Below are 17,636 nucleotides of genomic sequence, written 5' to 3'. Positions count from 1 at the left end.
TAGCAACCCCACAGCGCCCTCTGCTGGTTGTCAGCCTCTGCCGCTCCCCTTCCTGGAGCTGGCAGGGCGTGATGATTGATGCCTTGCTCTCCAGGAACCAAAAAATTGGTATGAGCTCAGAACAGAATCAGTCGCGCAAGCGCATTTAATGGGTAAGATCAGTGCCCCAGAGAGAACAAAATCTTCCCCGGGGAAGGAGAGTGGTACCCCACACCCCACCACCATCATTCACAATTTCAGTTACCAAGTTCCCCCCCCCCATACTAAGGACAGGGGTGCCATGCAAAATATGCCAGCACAACTATTTTTAATAATGGCGGCTATTTGCAGCACAAAAGGGCCCTTGGCTGTGCCAAAAACTCCTTTAAATAGCGGGTCCCATTGGTCTATTCAAGTGCTGATTTACATACCGCGGAGAATGTAGAAACTTCACGTTGAATATCAAGTGTCTCTGTCAACCAAAAACCAGTTGGCAAGGAAGAAAACAGCGGATCTGAAAATGCGAATGTAACTCAAAGAATACAAAAACGATTTGATTTACCAAAGCGCGGTCATCCATCCCAGAGTTTTCAGGTATAAAAACGTGGTATATCTGTACTAAAACTTTAAAGAGGACCCGAATAATCCTAGTCTGAGAATTCATTCTTAGCACAGAGCTCCTGCACTTGAAATCCAAAAATCAAAAGAAACGGCATGACCTGGCAGGCATCAACGAGTTTCTCTCTGGGTTTTCTCCTTAGTTCCGTAAATTTTATAATACCATGGGATTTGTGCACAACGAGAACCTGAGTTTAAGGCCAAGTTCTTTTCCCTTTTCCATGACAAGATGAGGACCCTGGTTGCAAAAGCGGGTGGAGCTTGGGATTTCTAGGAGAGATGGAATTTCACAGAATGGGGACATCATTGCCTGTGGCTCCAATGGGCTAGTGGTTCCTGGCAGAACTCTGATTGGTACAGAGAACAGAGCCTATTCCAGTAGCTGGTTAATCCTGAGGGTCTGAGGTTCCTACAAACAACAAATGTTTTTTGAACACCTACTATGTGCCATGCACTGTCCTAGGTGCCAGAATAGAACAGTGGGGAAAAAAAACAAATTCCTTGCCCTCTAGAGTTTACATTGTCCTGGGGGCCAGGGGGCAGGCAGGGGGGACAGACCACAAAGCATGTAAAGGAGTAAACTCTGCTGGAGGTCAGTTGATGGTAAGTGCTATGGAGGAAAGAAAAGCAGGGGCAGGGAGCCAGGAAAGCAAAGATGTCTGGGAACTGAACCCTGGGGTGCTCCAGTTAGGGGAGATGAGGAGGAACTGGCAAAGGAGACTGAAGAGGAGCAGCCAGAGAGAAGATCAGGAGAGCCTGGGATGCTCAAGAGAAGGGTATTGAGGAGGAGGAAGTGGGCAGCTGCGTCCAGTGCTGGTCGGATATGACCACAGTGAGCGCTGGGAGCTGGCGCTCGGATTTGCCACGAGGAGCCCGTGGGTGACCTTGCTGAAAGCCGCGGCGTGCAGTGATGGGGCCAGGAGTCTGATTGGCCTGAGCCCCAAAGAGAATGGAAGGAGGGGAGTTGCAGCCGCAAGGACAGACAAAGGAGCCGAGGAGGTGGGCAGAAGCTGGTGGCCCTCATCCCTCTGTTCCACTGCTCTACCCTGCAGCCGATCAACCATCTTCGTGCGTCTCCACACCAACGGGAATCAGGAGCTGCAGTACCAGCCTGGGGACCACCTGGGCGTCTTCCCCGGCAACCACGAGGACCTCGTGAATGCCCTGATCGAGCGGCTGGAGGACGCACCCCCGGTCAACCAGCTGGTGAAGGTGGAGCTGCTAGAGGAGCGAAACACGGCTTTGGGTAACTATGGCTGGGCTACACCCAAGGGTGCTTCCCTTCTCCAGGGAGTCCCAAAGGCAGTGGGTATCTGGGGAAGAGGAGACTTGTCTTCTCAATCACCATTCCAGGTAGGAGAGTGGGTCTCTGTCACCCCCAGCTTACGAGACTGAAGACTCCTCCTTTCTCATGGTTAAATAACCTTGGCCCAACTGGCTAAGCAAATGAATGTCCATGAAGCCAGGACGCTGATGGTTCATCTTCGAGCCAAAGGGGCTTCTACCTTCCTTCATCAGCTAGACACTGATCTTAGCAGAGGCTACCCGTCTAACTTCCTTCATCACCCCTGCCTCACTGCCACCAAGTAAAGAGCAACTGGAGTCCGCCCATGCCTCCTCTTAGGATCCAAAGGCACCCTATAAAGCTCAGTGGTCCGTTGGGATTGAACCATATTTCTGACCAAATTAGATCAGGTCCCAACCTGTTTCAGGGACCATCCTTGACATTCCTATTAAATAACTTTCCAAGGTAAATGGGTCTCCGTGCTTCATCTCAGTAGCCGCAGGTGAGCTCAGAACTCAGGTACAAGGAACTGCAGTGACCATACATGGTAGCCCGGGCTACAGTGACACATCCCCTCTGCCAGGGAGCTAGGACACAAAGTCAGGGCAGAATGTGAAAACAGTTTGTAGCCAAAGCCTTATTGAAAATCCCTTAGGAAGGTACCACTTTAGAGAGACAAACCTTCTCTTAATAAATCCAACCCAGACAGTTCTTTCTCCATGTTGGAACAGTATTTTTTATCTTGAAGTAGAGGCTTGTGTGTAGGGGCTGTACTGGAGTAAAGTAAATAGAAGCAGTATTGCATAGTAGTTAAAACATGGTCTGGAGCAATACTGTCTGACTTTATGCATTTGTGCTGTGTGACCTTGGGCAAATTCCTTAACCTTTCTGTGCTTCCATTTTTCTCAACTGCAAAATGGAGATAATAATAGCACCCACCACATAGGATTGTGATGAGGATTAAATGAGTTAATAATATCGATTGATTTTGGACAAGCTCCTTGCATACAGGAGGTGATCACAGGGTCCCCAGGACCCTGGGTATAGATGAGGGACACGGGAGGTGGACAGCCGAGGGGTTACTTGGCTCTGGGGCAGTCCGGCTCTCCAGACCCCATCCTCAGTCCCAGAAGCAGGTCTGGCCTCCCTAACTTGGACCTAAGCCCTCGGAGCCCAGACTCTCCTCCCCGACCCGTCTCTCACCTTCTCTGTGCCTCCACAGGGGTTATCAGTAACTGGACCGATGAGCATCGCCTCCCACCCTGCACCATCTTCCAGGCCTTCAAGTACTACTTGGATATCACCACGCCTCCAACGCCACTGCAGCTGCAGCAGTTTGCCTCTCTGGCCACCAGTGAGAAAGAGAAGCAGCGTCTGCTGGTCCTCAGCAAGGTGGGTCCCTGGCCACATACATACAACCTTACCTCCTCCTCGTTGGAGAATTGTATAGTTATTGCAACAGTTGTCCAGCAGATGGCAGTCCTTGAGCGAGGGCTGCCATAGTCTAGTTTGCAGGTCACCACACTGGCTAGTCCATTTTGGCTAATCTTGCCCATCTCCCTTCCTTCTAACTAAGGTCTAAAAGAACGAGAGAGCGACCCCGTTGAATCTCAGAGTTCTCTGGCAACAGTCGAAATTACTGTTCTAACTCTTTTTCCTCCTGCCTTTGGAACCCTTGAGCCTCCATTAGTTCCATCAGAGCCCATGCTTAGAAGAAAAAGAACTTGAGAGAATCCCCCAGTGCCCTGTTTTAAAAGTCAGCTTTTTCAGTGCTGAAGAGCTATAGGTATGACTTCAAGATAGAAGAGACCTCTGATGGTAAGGTAAACCCAAAAGCACAGCTTCTACCGCCCTCGCTTAGACACAAAGCTGCAAAAACAATCCTAGCTGGGGGGCTTCCCTGGTGGTGCAGTGGTTGAGAGTCCGCCTGCCGATGCAGGGGACATGGGTTCGTGCCCCGGTCCGGGAGGATCCCACATGCCGTGGAGCGGCTGGGCCCGTGAGCCATGGCCGCTGAGCCTGCACGTCCGGAGCCTGTGCTCCGCGGCGGGAGAGGCCACAACAGTGAGAGGCCCGCGTACCGCAAAAAAAAAAAAAAAAAAAAAAAATTCCTAGCTGGGAGGACCACTCAGATTTCTCCCAGTGGGGCTCCTCCCCAGTAAGCAAGCCACCAGAAAATGATGGTTTCGCTTTCTTCTGCTGTGCAGGAGAGGGCATCAAATGGTGGCACAGGAAGTGCTGTTTTTAATTCAGGGAGTGCATCTTACTTAGAAATATGAAAATAAGCACCAGAAAAAAACACTTAAAAGAACTGTACGTGGTTACCTCTAGGGAGTTGGAGAGCATTATCTTTAATCGTAAGTTTTGAAGAGTTATTTAACTTTTTAAACTCTGTACACACATAACTTTGTTTTAAAATGTTAAGTAACGGAAGGGGGATAATCTGAAGAGGGAACAGAGCTTGCGCTCTTTGCACAGGATTATTTAAAGTCAAATTTGATGTAGCTGTATGTATTAATCCGCTTCTTCCAAAAAGCGCAAACTCCATTAAAAGAGCGGGGATATTTTTATTAGGGGAAACACCTGAGTGAGAGAAAATGGAAACAGAGTCAGATAAGACTGAGAGAACCATCAGACCTCAAAACAAGCCTGACCCCAAGTGAAGGAGAGGGCAGAAAGTTTGAGTGGAAGCGTGTAGGATCAGATCCGTGTCAGTTTTCAGGGGATGTCAGTTTCAGTGAGCAGCTGCTGGGGCTTTTGGTCAATTGAGCCCCAGCAGCTCGAAGTCAATGAGGCTGGGGGTCTGGAAAGCACGTTCTCCAGAATGCCATACCCTATCAGTAGAGCAAGGATGGGTTTTAGGAACATGGGGAAAAGCTTGGTTATACAATGCACTGGTAATAGGCTTTACCCCTCCTTAAAATCTGAGCCTCCTATAAGCTAAGGGCAGCTTCTAAGATGTAGGAAAAATAACTCCAGAGCCCCAGAGAGTTCCTGTGCTCCCTAGTAACACCTGGGCTTTGCTGTCAACATGCCCCTGAACATGGTCCTCCACACCCCAACCTGTTCCTTCGGGGCTGTCTTTTACCATCTTGCGTGTGACCCATACGCTCCGAGGATACACCTCCAGCCTTGCAGACCCACAAATCACACGCCTGCAAGTCATGACTCCCTTCACAGCGCATTTCTCTTGACCTTCGCAAATGGCAGGAGAGTCTAATACTAGGACCACAGATTCTGGAGCCAGACTGCCTAGAACAGGGGTCAGCAAACTTTTTCTGTAGAAGTCCAGGTAGTAAATATTTTAGACTCATGCTCTATGTGTCTCTGTTGCAACCATTCAACTCTGCCATTGTAGCACGACAGCATAGACAATCCTTAAATGAGTGGGCGTGGCTGGGTTCCAATCAAACTTTATTTGTGGACACCAAAATTTGAATTTCATGTCATAGCCTAGGGTCATGAAATAGTATTGTTCTTTTGATGCCCCCCTCGTACCCCCAACCATTTAAACATGTAAAAACAACTCTTAGGTCACGGGCCGCACGAGCAGGTGGTGAGCCAGATCTGGTTTTCGGGCTGAAGTCTGCCACCACCTTGTAGCCATTGGACCTCTACATCCCTCAGTTTCCTCATCAATAAAATAGGGATAACAGTCAGACTTATAAGGTCCTTGCAAAAATGAAAACCTGGCCCAGAGTAATTCCTAGGCACGAGTTAACTGTAATTATTTGTTAATTGGCCTTCTTCCCTGGACCTCCTCAAGCGTTCCTTGGAAGTTTGCTCCAGGGTCCGGCTGCGAGTTCTTTTCTGCCCCTCTCCTTGGTGCAGGGTTTGCAGGAGTACGAGGAATGGAAATGGGGCAGGAACCCGAACATCGTGGAGGTGCTGGAGGAGTTCCCATCCATCCAGATGCCCGCCACCCTGCTCCTGACCCAGCTGTCGCTGCTGCAACCTCGCTACTATTCCATCAGCTCCTCCCCGGACATGTACCCCGACGAGGTGCACCTCACCGTGGCCGTTGTCTCCTACCGCACCCGAGGTGGGCAGAGGCGCTGGGAGAGCCCCCGGGTCTGCGTTTCCCCCCACCCTCCAGGGGCCTCTGCACACCTGCCTAAGCTTCTGCCACGTCCCAAATCCTGGGGAGGTGACCCACCCCCCAAGACCAGGAAACTTGGAAAAGAAGTAGAGCAGCAAACCGTCCCCTTAGGCAGAGCCAGCTCTGTGCAGAATTAGGGAGGAAATGAGATGTGCATCTGGAGGCTCTCCGAAAGCCTGAGACCTCCTTCTACTCCCTTCCTCCCCTCATACCCCCAACGCAGCAGCTAGAACAAGCCACCACCACCCCTTCCCTCCGAGGGGGGAGCCCTCTGCTGCCTGATATCCAGCTGGCTGTAGGTCAGCCGGATAACCTGACCTCTGCACCCGTGTTTTCCTCCTTGGTTATAGCAATTAAAATGCACGGTGCCTGGGAATTCCCAGGCGGTCCAGTGGCTAGGACTTGGTGCTCTCACTGCTGGGGCCCGGGTTCAATACCTGATTGGGGAACTAAGATCCTGCAAGCTGTGCAGTGTGGCCAAAAAAAAAACACACAAACAAAGAAACAAACAAAAAACGCATGGTGCCTGAAAGAGCTCTGAGACCACGGTCCTGACAGGCCACCGAGAGCACATCGATCAAGGCCCTTTCAGTGGGCACGATTGGAATACCAGCCACCCCTAACCACCAGTTTCACGGCCATGAGCCCACCCCAGCTTTACCATTTCCTCTTCCCCGTCAGAGGAAGGGATCTACACGGGGAACTCCAAGGCAGAAACTTGGTGTCGGGGCTGTGAGCCTTCTGCACTGGAGGATGGGGGGAAGCTGGGGCCGGGGGGAGCATGAGGGACAGTAAATGAGCCAGATCACCTCGGTTATCCTGTTAGATGGAGAAGGACCAATTCACCACGGCGTGTGCTCCTCCTGGCTCAACCGGATCCAGGCTGACGAAGTGGTACCCTGTTTCGTGAGAGGGTGAGTGGCACGTGAAAAGAAGCAGCATCCCAGATCTGCATCCTCATGTCCTGAGATGGGGCGGGTGGACCAGTCTGAAGGGTTCTAGAGAGATGGCTGAGTCCGATGGGATTGAGATCAACGCTCAGCATCGCTCCAAGCTGTTAAGGAAACAGGATCGTGGGGGCAGAGCAACATAGCAGAAGCTAAGCAAGTCCTCTAGTCAAGTTCAGGTCAGTGCATCAGATATTTATCAAGTGCATGTCCTATGCAAGATGGGGCTACAGTAGACGACCAGGCAAAATGCAGTTTCAGCCTTCATGGAATTTGCAGACTAGTGAAACTTCTATCCACAGTCTGCTGGCCACCCCATGTGTTCCCAGTTTCTTAGAGACTGGGAAGATTTAATTCCCTTCCCTGTCAACCATCTTCCCCTTCCAAACTCAGTTTTAAAGGATATTTCTGCCCATAGCTAACAATACCGTATTGTGCTCTTTAAAGTGTGTTAAGAGGATAGGTTTCACGTTAAACACATTTTTAATCGGAGATGTATTACGGCCAGAGGTGTTAGTTTGTGTAAAAATCCCCTGGTCAATATGTGTTAAGTGTTCCTACCTCAATCAGTCAATCAAATAAAATAATATAGCTTTAAAAACATAAAAATAAAAAAATAAGGGATATGTCTGAGCTTAGGCCCACTGTAGTTACCTTCTTTATCAACTGATAACTTCCCTACCTAAATGGTGGGCTCGGCCAGCCATTTTTCTCAGCTGTTAAGGGTAGAATGGTCATGATACGGTCCACGTACCATCAGCATCAGAATCCCGTGGGGTGCTTCAAAAATGCCGAGTCCTGAGCCTAGACTTACCGCATTGCCCAGGAATCTACACCCTCTTTGAACGTCCCCACATGATTCTTTTGTACATTGAAGTTTGCAACTCCCTGATTTGGGAAGATCTCATGGACGGTTAATTCAGTGGTTCTCAACCTGGGGTGATTTTGCCCCCCAGGGGCCCTTGGCAATGTCTGGGGATATTTTTGGTTGTCACAGCTGGAGGGTGCTCCTGGCATCTAATAGATAGAGGCCTGGGTACTACTCAGCATCCTGCAATGCACAGGACAGCCCTCATCACCGAGAGATATGCTGCCCCCACTGTCAGGAGTGCTGAGGCAGGGAAACTCTGGGTTAAATCAATCCCACACCCTTTGTGGCTTAGCTCAGCAATGGGGATAGTTGGGAAATGGAGTGATAGCCAGACCCTGAGGACCCAGATTAATGGGACCTCCCACCCTGATAAGGGCCACCTGACCCCAGCTGAAGAGCTTTAAGCCCCGTTGTAGGTCTACCCAAGACGGCCATCTGGTTTACCTAAGACCCAATAGTTCTTGATCAGATTTGAGCTCAGCAAGGCTTCTGACTCTCTCTTCCTTGTCCAGAGCGCCCAGCTTCCACCTGCCCCGAAATCCCCAAGTGCCCTGTATCCTGGTCGGCCCGGGCACAGGCATTGCCCCTTTCCGAAGCTTCTGGCAGCAACGGCAATTCGATATCCAGCACAAAGGTGAGTCATGGTCTAGCAGGCACACGGTTTCTACCCCCTGGACCTGGGGAGGCCCACCTGTGTCCCAGCATCCCGGAGGCATGGTGATGTTTTCTCTGCTTTGTGTCACTACCCGGGGACGGAGGGGGAGCATAGTAGTGACCAGACCCATGGGTGAAGTTTACAGTGTAATTCAAAGGACCTGTCCAAACAAATGGTCCACACAGCTTGTTCCAAGGCCCGAATTCCATCCCCAGAAGACATTTCTTGGACTGTTAAGATAAGACCCCCATCTTAAAATGTAAGCAGCCCTAGAAGGGGTAAGCGTTAAGCCTTATCCAACGGCTGTGTGTTCACGGGATGGTTCCAAAGACTGTCATTCAGGAGCAGGGTTTGCTGTGTGAGAAACATAACAGATCAGCTTTGGGAGGAGAGAGAGAAAGAAACCCACATTTCTGACATGCATTTAACAGGGATTTACTGAGCATCTCATGAATGCCAAACACTATTGTAGGCACTAGAGGCGCAGCAATGAACAAGACAGAGAAACAATTTAAAAAAAAAAACTTGCTCCGGTGGAACTGTCATTCTAGTGGAATAGCTAACATTTACAAAGTACAGTTGACCCTTGAACGACATGGGTTTGAACTGCATGGTCCACTTATACGCAAGCTTTTTTCATTAAATACATATGTATAGTACTACACCATCCGAGGCTGGTTGAGAATCCGCAGATGTGGAACCTTGGATACAGAGGACTCGCGGATACAGGGGGCCAACTATAGAGGACTCGAGCATCAGTGGATTTTGGTATCCAGGGCGGGTCCTGGAACTGATGCCCTAGGATACCGAGGGACAAGTGTACTCACTGTGTACCAGGCACAGGTCTAATGTTTTCCATTTTCTTCTTACAATAACCCTATGAGGTTAGACACTATTATTATTTCCATTTTGTACTTGGGGACACGGAGACATAGAAGTTATGTAAGTTCCTCAGCTTCACACAGAAGCTGGAATCTGAATCCAGGCAGTCTAGTTTCAGAGCTTGGGGGTTTAGCAGTACCCAGTGGTGGGGGCTTTCCCAGAGGAAAGACTGAGACCCAGAGAAGAGAGGTCTGCTGAAGTCTGAACACACTTCACCTACTCCCCTCAGCGTGTGCGCATGTGCGTGTGTGTGTGTGCGAGTACCTATACCGCCTGCCCCAGGGTCCGTGCACCTCTACCCCTGTAGCACGTGCTAAGGTTCTGAGCACCCCTGGCACCACCAGCCACCCCCGAAATCAGGCATCAGAGCTGTCGGTGACAGGAGGTCTTCCCGGTCCCCAGGAATGAGTCCCTGCCCCATGGTCCTGGTCTTCGGGTGCCGGCAGTCCAAGATAGACCACATCTACAGGGAGGAGACCCTACAGGCCAAGAGCAAGGGGGTCTTCAGAGAACTGTACACAGCCTACTCCCGGGAGCCAGACAAACCAAAGGTAACCCCCAGCCTGTTCATGGCCCCCCCACCCCAGCCCAGCACACACACGCGCTCGTCCACCCATGCAAATCCCGTTCCCAGAAACCCCTCACCCTTTCTGCATTCCCCTCCGTGACATTGCTCTGAACTTCAGGAAGGCTGGAGCCTAAACATTTGACTTAAAATATTGAACAGCCCACGTTCTATGATGCCACTTCCATGAAATAGCCACAACAGCCAACTCCATAGAGACAGAAGAGCTGATGCGTGGTTGCCAGGGGCTGTGGGAAGGGGGGATGCGGAGGGTACGGGGTTCCTTCTGGGGGTGATGAAAAGGTGCTGGAACCAGGTAGAGGGGATGGTTGCACAGCACCGTGAATGTGCTTGGTGCCCCTGCGCTGTATTATACACTTGAAAACACGCATCTGTTTTATGTTATGTGTGTTTTATCACAATAGAAAGGATTTTAAAAATTAAACAGGGAATTCCCTGGCGGTTCAGTGGTTAGGACTCCGCACTCCCATTGCCGAGGGCCCAGGTTCAATCCCTGGTCGGGGAACTAAGATCCCACAAGGCATGTAGAGCAGCCAAAAAAAAAAAAAAAATTAAACAGCCCATGAGAGGCACTCCAAGTCAGAATGGGCACAGGCCGCAGGACTGGAGCATGCCCCTGCTGGATCTTGGGGTTCTCAACTGGACCCCCAGGGGTGTCCCAGGAAAGGAGCCAGGATAGCAGGGAGGGGGGCACTCAGAGGGTCTGGGCAGCAGCTACGTGACCTCTGGCATGGAAGTTCATCAGTGTTTCGGTAGCAGGTACAGCTGTTGAACGTACCAGCTGAATGTCGGGCTCGCCTGGGGGGAAGCTTCCTGGACAAACCAAATTCCCTGGAGGCTGCATTGTACACTCCTTGTGTCCACCTGACATTCTCTTAGCCCCCCTGTTATTCCAGCAATTCCTGCAGCAGCTGGCTTGGCCCAGGTGTAACCTGACAGCCCCTTCCTGACCCCCATTTCTTGCTGTCTGTCCTGGGGCTTCTCTGGCACCCCGGCATAGTACGCCTGCAGTACCAGCCCCGCACCTAGAAGTGTACGGGAGTTAACACCCCCTGGGTGACCACAGGCCATCGAAGAGAGGAGCGGGGAGACGATGCCCCCCTCTACACCCCTCCAGGGGATGGCTCTGGGGGGCGTGCTGCATGATTCCAAAGAGGGTTCTCAGCAGAGGTGAGCTCCAGAGTGGGGAGCAACTCGTCACACCCTCTGATCGGCTTTCCCTCCTCTCGTGCTTCACTCTTCCCAGTGCCCTGCGTCACTGCACAAAACATAGACCTGCACACGAGCCCCTGTGTCTGACTCGGCTCCTGGGGTAGTGGGGCCCGGGAGGGAGCTACACAGGATTGTCCTGCAGCCCAGCTCCTTCTCACTGGTCCCCCTTCTCCCTGCAGAAGTACGTGCAGGACATCCTACAGGAGCAGCTGGCAGAACCCGTGTACCGAGCCCTGAAGGAGCAAGGGGGCCACATTTACGTCTGCGGGGACGTCACCATGGCGGCCGATGTCCTCAAAGCCATGCAGCGCATCATGACCCAGCAGGGGAAGCTCTCGGTGGAGGACGCCGGCATGTTCATCAGCAGGCTGAGGGTGAGTGATGGGCCAGCTCCTGGGATTCCTCTTCTGGCATCCAGCTTCCTGTCTCCTCTTCCTCACCCTTCCTGTCTCAATGACTAGGGGACCCATGATGACATTCCTGCTCCCATTTTCCCATTTATGACTGGGGGTAGAGGATACAGGTGGTCCCAAACCATAGTTGAGAGAGAAGGAAGGATGGTGGGACATGCAGGTGTGTGTATTAAATATAGTAGGGAGCTATGATGTGTGAAAATAACAAGTGGGTGGACCAGTGGGTAGCTAGATAGAAACCATCCTAACCCAACTTTTCCCGTCCCCAGAAACAAGCTGCAGCACTGCTCTGTGCAGTTGTGCAGGTTGGGCACTGCACAAAAAGGTTTGTCCAAGGTGGGCAAGCGGGGGATGAAAGCAACCCCATGCTTGGCTTCCCAAGCAGTGCACCTTGGGAGGAGGGTTGCCTTTTCCTAATTTGCACAAAGGCTAGTAGCAGCCCAGTAAGCAAAGTCCTAACTGTGGCCAACTGCCCCAAATAGAATAAACTGAGTCCCAGGCCTCCGCAGAGCTCCAGGGGTGATCCCATTCTTCTCCCTGCTTCCCTAAATGAACAGCAATCAAACATGTTTGCAGAAGAAGCCCTTGCTCTAATTCTGATAATAAACCCTACTAGGTTAAAAACAACAACAACAACTTTCTGGTAGAAACGCCAGAGCTCCAAGGAGAGCTGCAGAGCCCTCACCACTCTGTCTCTTTGGTATGAGTCTTGAGAGACGCTTTCATAGATTCTGCAAAACTCTACAGAATGAGGTTGAAAACCACCCCAACTTAAAATGAATCCACTCTACAGATGGGCAACTTTCTTCAAAACCTTTGGGACCAAGGATGCCAGAACTTAACTCTTCTGCATGCGTGTTCCCCAACCACTGCCTCTCCTCAGCAGGGAGGTACCTTTTCCCCTTGTTTAATGCTCAGCGACACTGCCCTCTGGGATAGTCTTAATGCCCATCCCTCAGTCCTGCCTCAGGAGCTCCAATGGCTCCAGAAACTCCCAGATGCCACAAGTTCATCCTCACTCGTGCTGTTTCTTGAGTTGTCTTTTTTGTTTGTCTGTTTCTGGGAAAGGCTGAGCTAAGATGCTCGCCGTCAGAAGAACTCCTCTGTTCAGAGAAGTCTCCACTTTGCCAACCATGGTATTCCCTGAGTGCTAAGTGGGCACTTTGTCTTTTCTCCCATCTCTGCTGGTCTCTACAGGCTGTGATGTTTACACTAAACCCAGCCATGCCCAGATCTGAACTTGCAGGAACAAGGAGGAGGGAGGAAAGGGGGAAATGGAGAAGTTTCCACTGGACCCCCTCAGCTCTTCTATCCTGAGAATCCACAAAGCAGCAGCATGGTTCTGGATGGGAACAAAAGGGTTCTTTGCCAACTGGGCTTAGAGGCCCTGCGCCCTAGAAGGCAGAGGGTCTTGCTGAAACAGAGTCTTGGAGACCAAAGGGGTCTCTGGGGGCCCTGCGTTACACCTCGTTTCTTTTTCCTTTCTTTCTTTTTCTGGCCGCGCCGCAGGGCCTGCAGGATCTCTTAGTCCCCCGACCAGGGATTGAACCCAGGGCTACGGCAGTTAAAGCACCGAGCCCTAACCACTGGGCCGCCAGGGAACTCCCTACACCTCGTTTCTTAAGGAACCGTCTTCTCTAGGAATATTCCATTCCAGGGTATCAACGTGTCTGCCCTTCTCCGTGCCCTGGGCTGGCATTTGAGGTCTGTTTCCTGGTTGTTTCTGTCCCCTAGGATGACAACCGGTACCATGAGGATATTTTCGGGGTCACCCTGCGCACATATGAAGTGACCAACCGCCTTAGATCTGAATCCATTGCCTTCATTGAGGAGAGCAAAAAGGGCACTGATGAGTAAGCTGTCTCCACCCCATGGGCGGGGTGGGCAGAGCCCTGACAAGCAGGGATGTCTGATTTCATTGACCATGGCTTTCCCACAGTGGGGTCCCCAGACCAGCAGCATAAGCACTTCCTGGGAACGTGTTAGAAATGCAGATTCCCAGGCCGCCCCAGCCCTGATGAATCTGAAGCTCTGGGGTCAGGGCACCGAATGGTTTGTGTTTTTATGACCCCTGGAGGGGATTCTGAGTTCCCCTCAAGTGTGGGTACCCCAGCTTTGGATGTTAACTTCCGCCGGGGTGCCCCCAGTTGAGTGATGGCTCTCACCACCGCAACATTTGTATTCCTATTCACCGTTCCTAGCATTTACACCACCTCCCTCACCCACAGAGCGCCGCTAGCATTCTCACTGACACAAATTCCGATTGCTATTAATTTGACAATTCCACTTGTCCTCTAGAAATTGCTGGAAATGGTCTGAGGTACCACAAAACTGGGACTGAGTCTCACTATTTTAACCTTACATTAATGCCATGACATGTCACCCTTGATTGTGATCTCACTCCCCCCATTCTCTGCCACAGAGCATCTCGAAACCACCACCGTGTGCCCCTTAAATTAGGTGGGAATTCAGCTGCTTCGTTTTTGGTAGCCTAGGGCACACACACTCCATTTCTTAAGCATCCCCATTTTTTTTCCCCTTACGACAACACAGCGGTCTCGGAAACATACTTGGTGTCCAGCAGGCTGACATTATTGCCTCGAAGATCACATCTCGTCCTGGTTTGTTGTGTGGGTGAGCAAGCGTTCATTCATCTGTTCATTCATTCACTCAAGATGAGCCAGGTCCTGTCCAAGGCACTGGGGCTGACGAGGAAGTGAAAGAGACAAAGCCCAGAGCTCAGGTGCTTTTCCCTGGGTCTGTGTAAGGAAACAGAGCAGCCTTTGCTCCTCTGGCACTAACTCCCTCCCCACTTCTCCTCCTACAGGGTTTTCAGCTCCTAACTGGACCCTCTTGCCCAGGTGGATGGCAGGGTGACCACACCACTGCACTCGGCCAGGATGGCTGCAGGTTTTGTAAGCACGGACACTGCTGAACCTTTCCTTGGGGCCCGCACATGGCCCCCGCTCTGCCTCTTGTCCTGTCTCACGTCTCAGTGGTTTCCTGGCCCTCTTGGGTTTTCTCCTTGAGTTTTCCTGCTGCAGTGCAATGCCTTCATAATCCGCAGTGGCTCTTACAAAACTGTTTCCCTCTCTCTCTCTTTCTGACAAGGGCAAATCACCGCTGCATGAAACCACTGGAACATGGCTGTGGTTCGTGTTAGGGTGTTTTCTGGGGTTTGCCCTGGAGAGGCTGCAGGGACCAGACGGAGGAGTTTTTTGAGCTGGTCCCTCAGCCGTTCAAATGCCCCTTGTCCTTTTCTATGATGACGTTCTGGTTGTGTATGTGTGAACGTGTGTTGGGCCTGGGTCTCCCTCCGTCCTCTTGCTCATGCAGGCATGTCGCCTGCAGACCCTCCGTGCCAAGAAATGTGCCCCAGCCCCTACTGGGGCCTCACACATCCATAATTAAGGGTCTGTGCTAGCACGCCTGAAACGCTTGGAAGCATCCTAACTGTCCTGGTTATATAGGGTCAGGGCACGGAGATGGGGCGTGATGATCAAGGGGGAAATCTCCAATGAAAGGGGAAATCACTGAATTAGATGCATTTAGATGCTGGCCCCAGTTAGTGGAGCCCTTACTGGGAAATTAACCCATCTGATGGATTGGGCAAACCTGCTCCCCAACCCCACGCACCCCAGGATCCAATCAGGATCGCCTGATTTGGCACTCCCACCCATAAGACCAGAAGTAATGTCGTCCAAGGGAATGAGCTGGAAATAAGAATCTTCCCGTCTTTGCCACTGGCTAACCTTGGACAACATCACTTGTCCTTAGTTTCCACTAATTGTAATGTTATGAAGCCAAAAAGTATGAATGGATCAAACTTTAAAGTTGTGTAGATTGAAAACGGTATCAAGGAAGAATATCACTGTTATTTTTTTATTCCCCCAAATGGGGCTTACTGCTTCACCCCTGGGCATACAGTAATGGAAGCCGCTGAAAGCAGATTAGGTTGGGGAGGGACTCCGTCATGAGGTATCTCACGGCTTCCTCTACAGGACCCCAGCCAGGGTGCGGAGTACCTGCCTTCGTGCATTTTGTCTTCTAAAAGGGATCCCCCCAATTTTTAACCTGATAAGATAATTCTGACAAATAAATTATCCTCAACTCAGATCAAAAACAGGCAGGAAAGTCTTTGGTAGGAATCAGGGCAGGTACAGTTTCTCCCAGGCAGACCTGAGAGAGTTCGTCTTCTCAGAGGCAATGGGGTGGAAGGGTCCCTTTCTACACTTAAGTGCTAAAAATCAATGGTGAGCAGCGCCCAGAGGGAGCAAAGAAGTTCCACTGACCCCCCCAGGAACCGCCTTCCCGGTGTTGAAAGGCAATCAGCCAGTTCTGATCTTCCGTCTTGTTTCGTTTTGTCTTGTCTGATGGAAAGACAGCTTTTTCTTTCTGTACAGCACACGGGCATTTCTTTCTTGATGCTCAGTTTGGAGGCCTGCCAAAGGGAGAGAGCCCTGGCTCTCTCTGGAAGGGCCTTAGATAGGGGGTGCCAAAGAGGTGTCCCCAGGAGGGGACAACCTTAGAGACTCTGAAAGACAAAGGGCAAACTCTATGTCGCCTCTTTCCACCCTTCCCGGCAGCCCCTGCTGGCATCGCATCCCTGGCACTCGGAGTTTGCCTTCATGCCAGTTATGATTTCCCCGCCTGCCTGCCTTTGATCCTGTTTCCTCCATGGAGTCAGGCTTCCATGGCACAGAGACCAAGCCCTTGGCATGCTTGGCCGACCCTCTCTGACCGGGAGGGAAGCCCATTCTAAACCCTTTCTTTCCTGCAAACATGATTCTGGCCAGTAGCTCTCCTCCCAGAGGCTTCCTTTCCAACCCTTTGAGCCTTTTGGACATACCCTCCTCAGATGTCACTAGCTCCCCAGGGACTGAACCACTGTGTCCAACCTCCACCATAGAGGGATTAATCAGTGCTCCGCTTTCCAAATCAAGCTTTATGCATGAATGCTTTTGCATCGCCAAATAAATACTTACGAGCACTTATTCCATGCCAGCCACCTTCTTCATATAGCCCTGCCCTTCTAGTCGCAGGCAGACAGAGAAAAATAGCATCTTCCTTTATCAGGGAGTCTAAAGAAATGATTATATCACCAGGATTCATCTTTCTTCCCGAGAATGATTATTTTGTGTTTTTTAAGTAAACACCTTTCAACCCTCAACAGAAGCTGCTTCATAACTCCTGGCTGGAGGACAGGAGATTGGTCTGATGTGTTTCTCTCATTTGCCAGAATCTCTGATACCAAAAGCCTCGCTGTAATGAACCTATCAAGAGGCAGAGGGAGCGGAGCCCTGATTTCAGGTTCAGCTCTGATCCAGGGTGGCTAAATGCTGCCCTCTTGTGGTGGTTTGTAGTTCAGTCCCAGTAGCCTGCCAATTTTGGTGTAACAGTAGGTGAACAAAAATAGGGTTGCCCGGGCACTTGGGGGGATCGCCTTAGTTGCAGGCCTCTTATTTCTCTTGCGCTCTCTTGAATTGGTCAGCAGTAGCTCCAACTCCGCTTAACAAAGGTGAGTTTGGCCAGGAGGGATGAGACATTCCCTGCCACAGGAAAGCTGGAACAGTCATGTTCTCCTATTGTCACTGTGAATTCTGTTCCTGTACCTTGTGTTGCAAAAGAAGCAGAAGTCGTTAAACTCCCTGAGAGGATACAGGTTTTCCCTTGGTTTCTATGGCGTGAGACAGCCAGGTATCTTTGCTTTGGGGGAATGCTTCAGACCCACCAAAATGGAGTTTTAGAAGCAGACCTGAGTCCAAATGCTTACTCTGCCCCTGTTTCTGTAGACAGCTGTGAGCTGGTGACCTAACCTTTCTGAGCCTACACATCTACCTGTATCACAAGGTGGATTAAATGAGATAATGCCCATAAAATGTCCAGTTACAGTTCCTGGCCCATTATAAACTATCAAATTTTGTTTCACTTAATCTATATCATTTCTTGCCTCTCCAGTATGCAGAAGGCACCGTGGAGTGTACAGAGCAAAACACGTTTCCTCTCTTATAGAAGGTTAGGATCTGGGATGCAGAGCTACAATTCTTAGAATCTACATGCAGGTCTGGGGTTTGAGCAATCGGTGGAAT

General features: G+C 50.8%; 1 protein-coding gene across 2 annotated transcripts in view; it reads left to right on the top strand.

Moving 5' to 3' along the window:
- NOS1 (nitric oxide synthase 1) overlaps positions 1-14,874 on the top strand; it is a 181,299-nt gene extending 166,425 nt beyond the window's left edge. For both annotated transcript variants that reach the window (XM_067700754.1, XM_067700753.1), the window contains 9 exons: positions 1,650-1,843; positions 3,105-3,274; positions 5,714-5,924; positions 6,808-6,895; positions 8,312-8,433; positions 9,739-9,887; positions 11,314-11,508; positions 13,282-13,400; positions 14,375-14,874. In XM_067700754.1, coding sequence (XP_067556855.1) covers positions 1,650-1,843; positions 3,105-3,274; positions 5,714-5,924; positions 6,808-6,895; positions 8,312-8,433; positions 9,739-9,887; positions 11,314-11,508; positions 13,282-13,400; positions 14,375-14,390 — 1,264 coding nt within the window. In that variant the 3' untranslated portion in view covers positions 14,391-14,874. The remainder of the gene's footprint in view (positions 1-1,649; positions 1,844-3,104; positions 3,275-5,713; positions 5,925-6,807; positions 6,896-8,311; positions 8,434-9,738; positions 9,888-11,313; positions 11,509-13,281; positions 13,401-14,374) is intronic.
- The last annotated feature ends 2,762 nt before the right edge of the window (positions 14,875-17,636 follow it).

This window comes from Pseudorca crassidens, chromosome 12, assembly GCF_039906515.1.
Source record: "Pseudorca crassidens isolate mPseCra1 chromosome 12, mPseCra1.hap1, whole genome shotgun sequence".
NCBI lineage: Eukaryota > Metazoa > Chordata > Mammalia > Artiodactyla > Delphinidae > Pseudorca > Pseudorca crassidens.
This window is presented reverse-complemented; position numbering and strand designations above follow the sequence as displayed.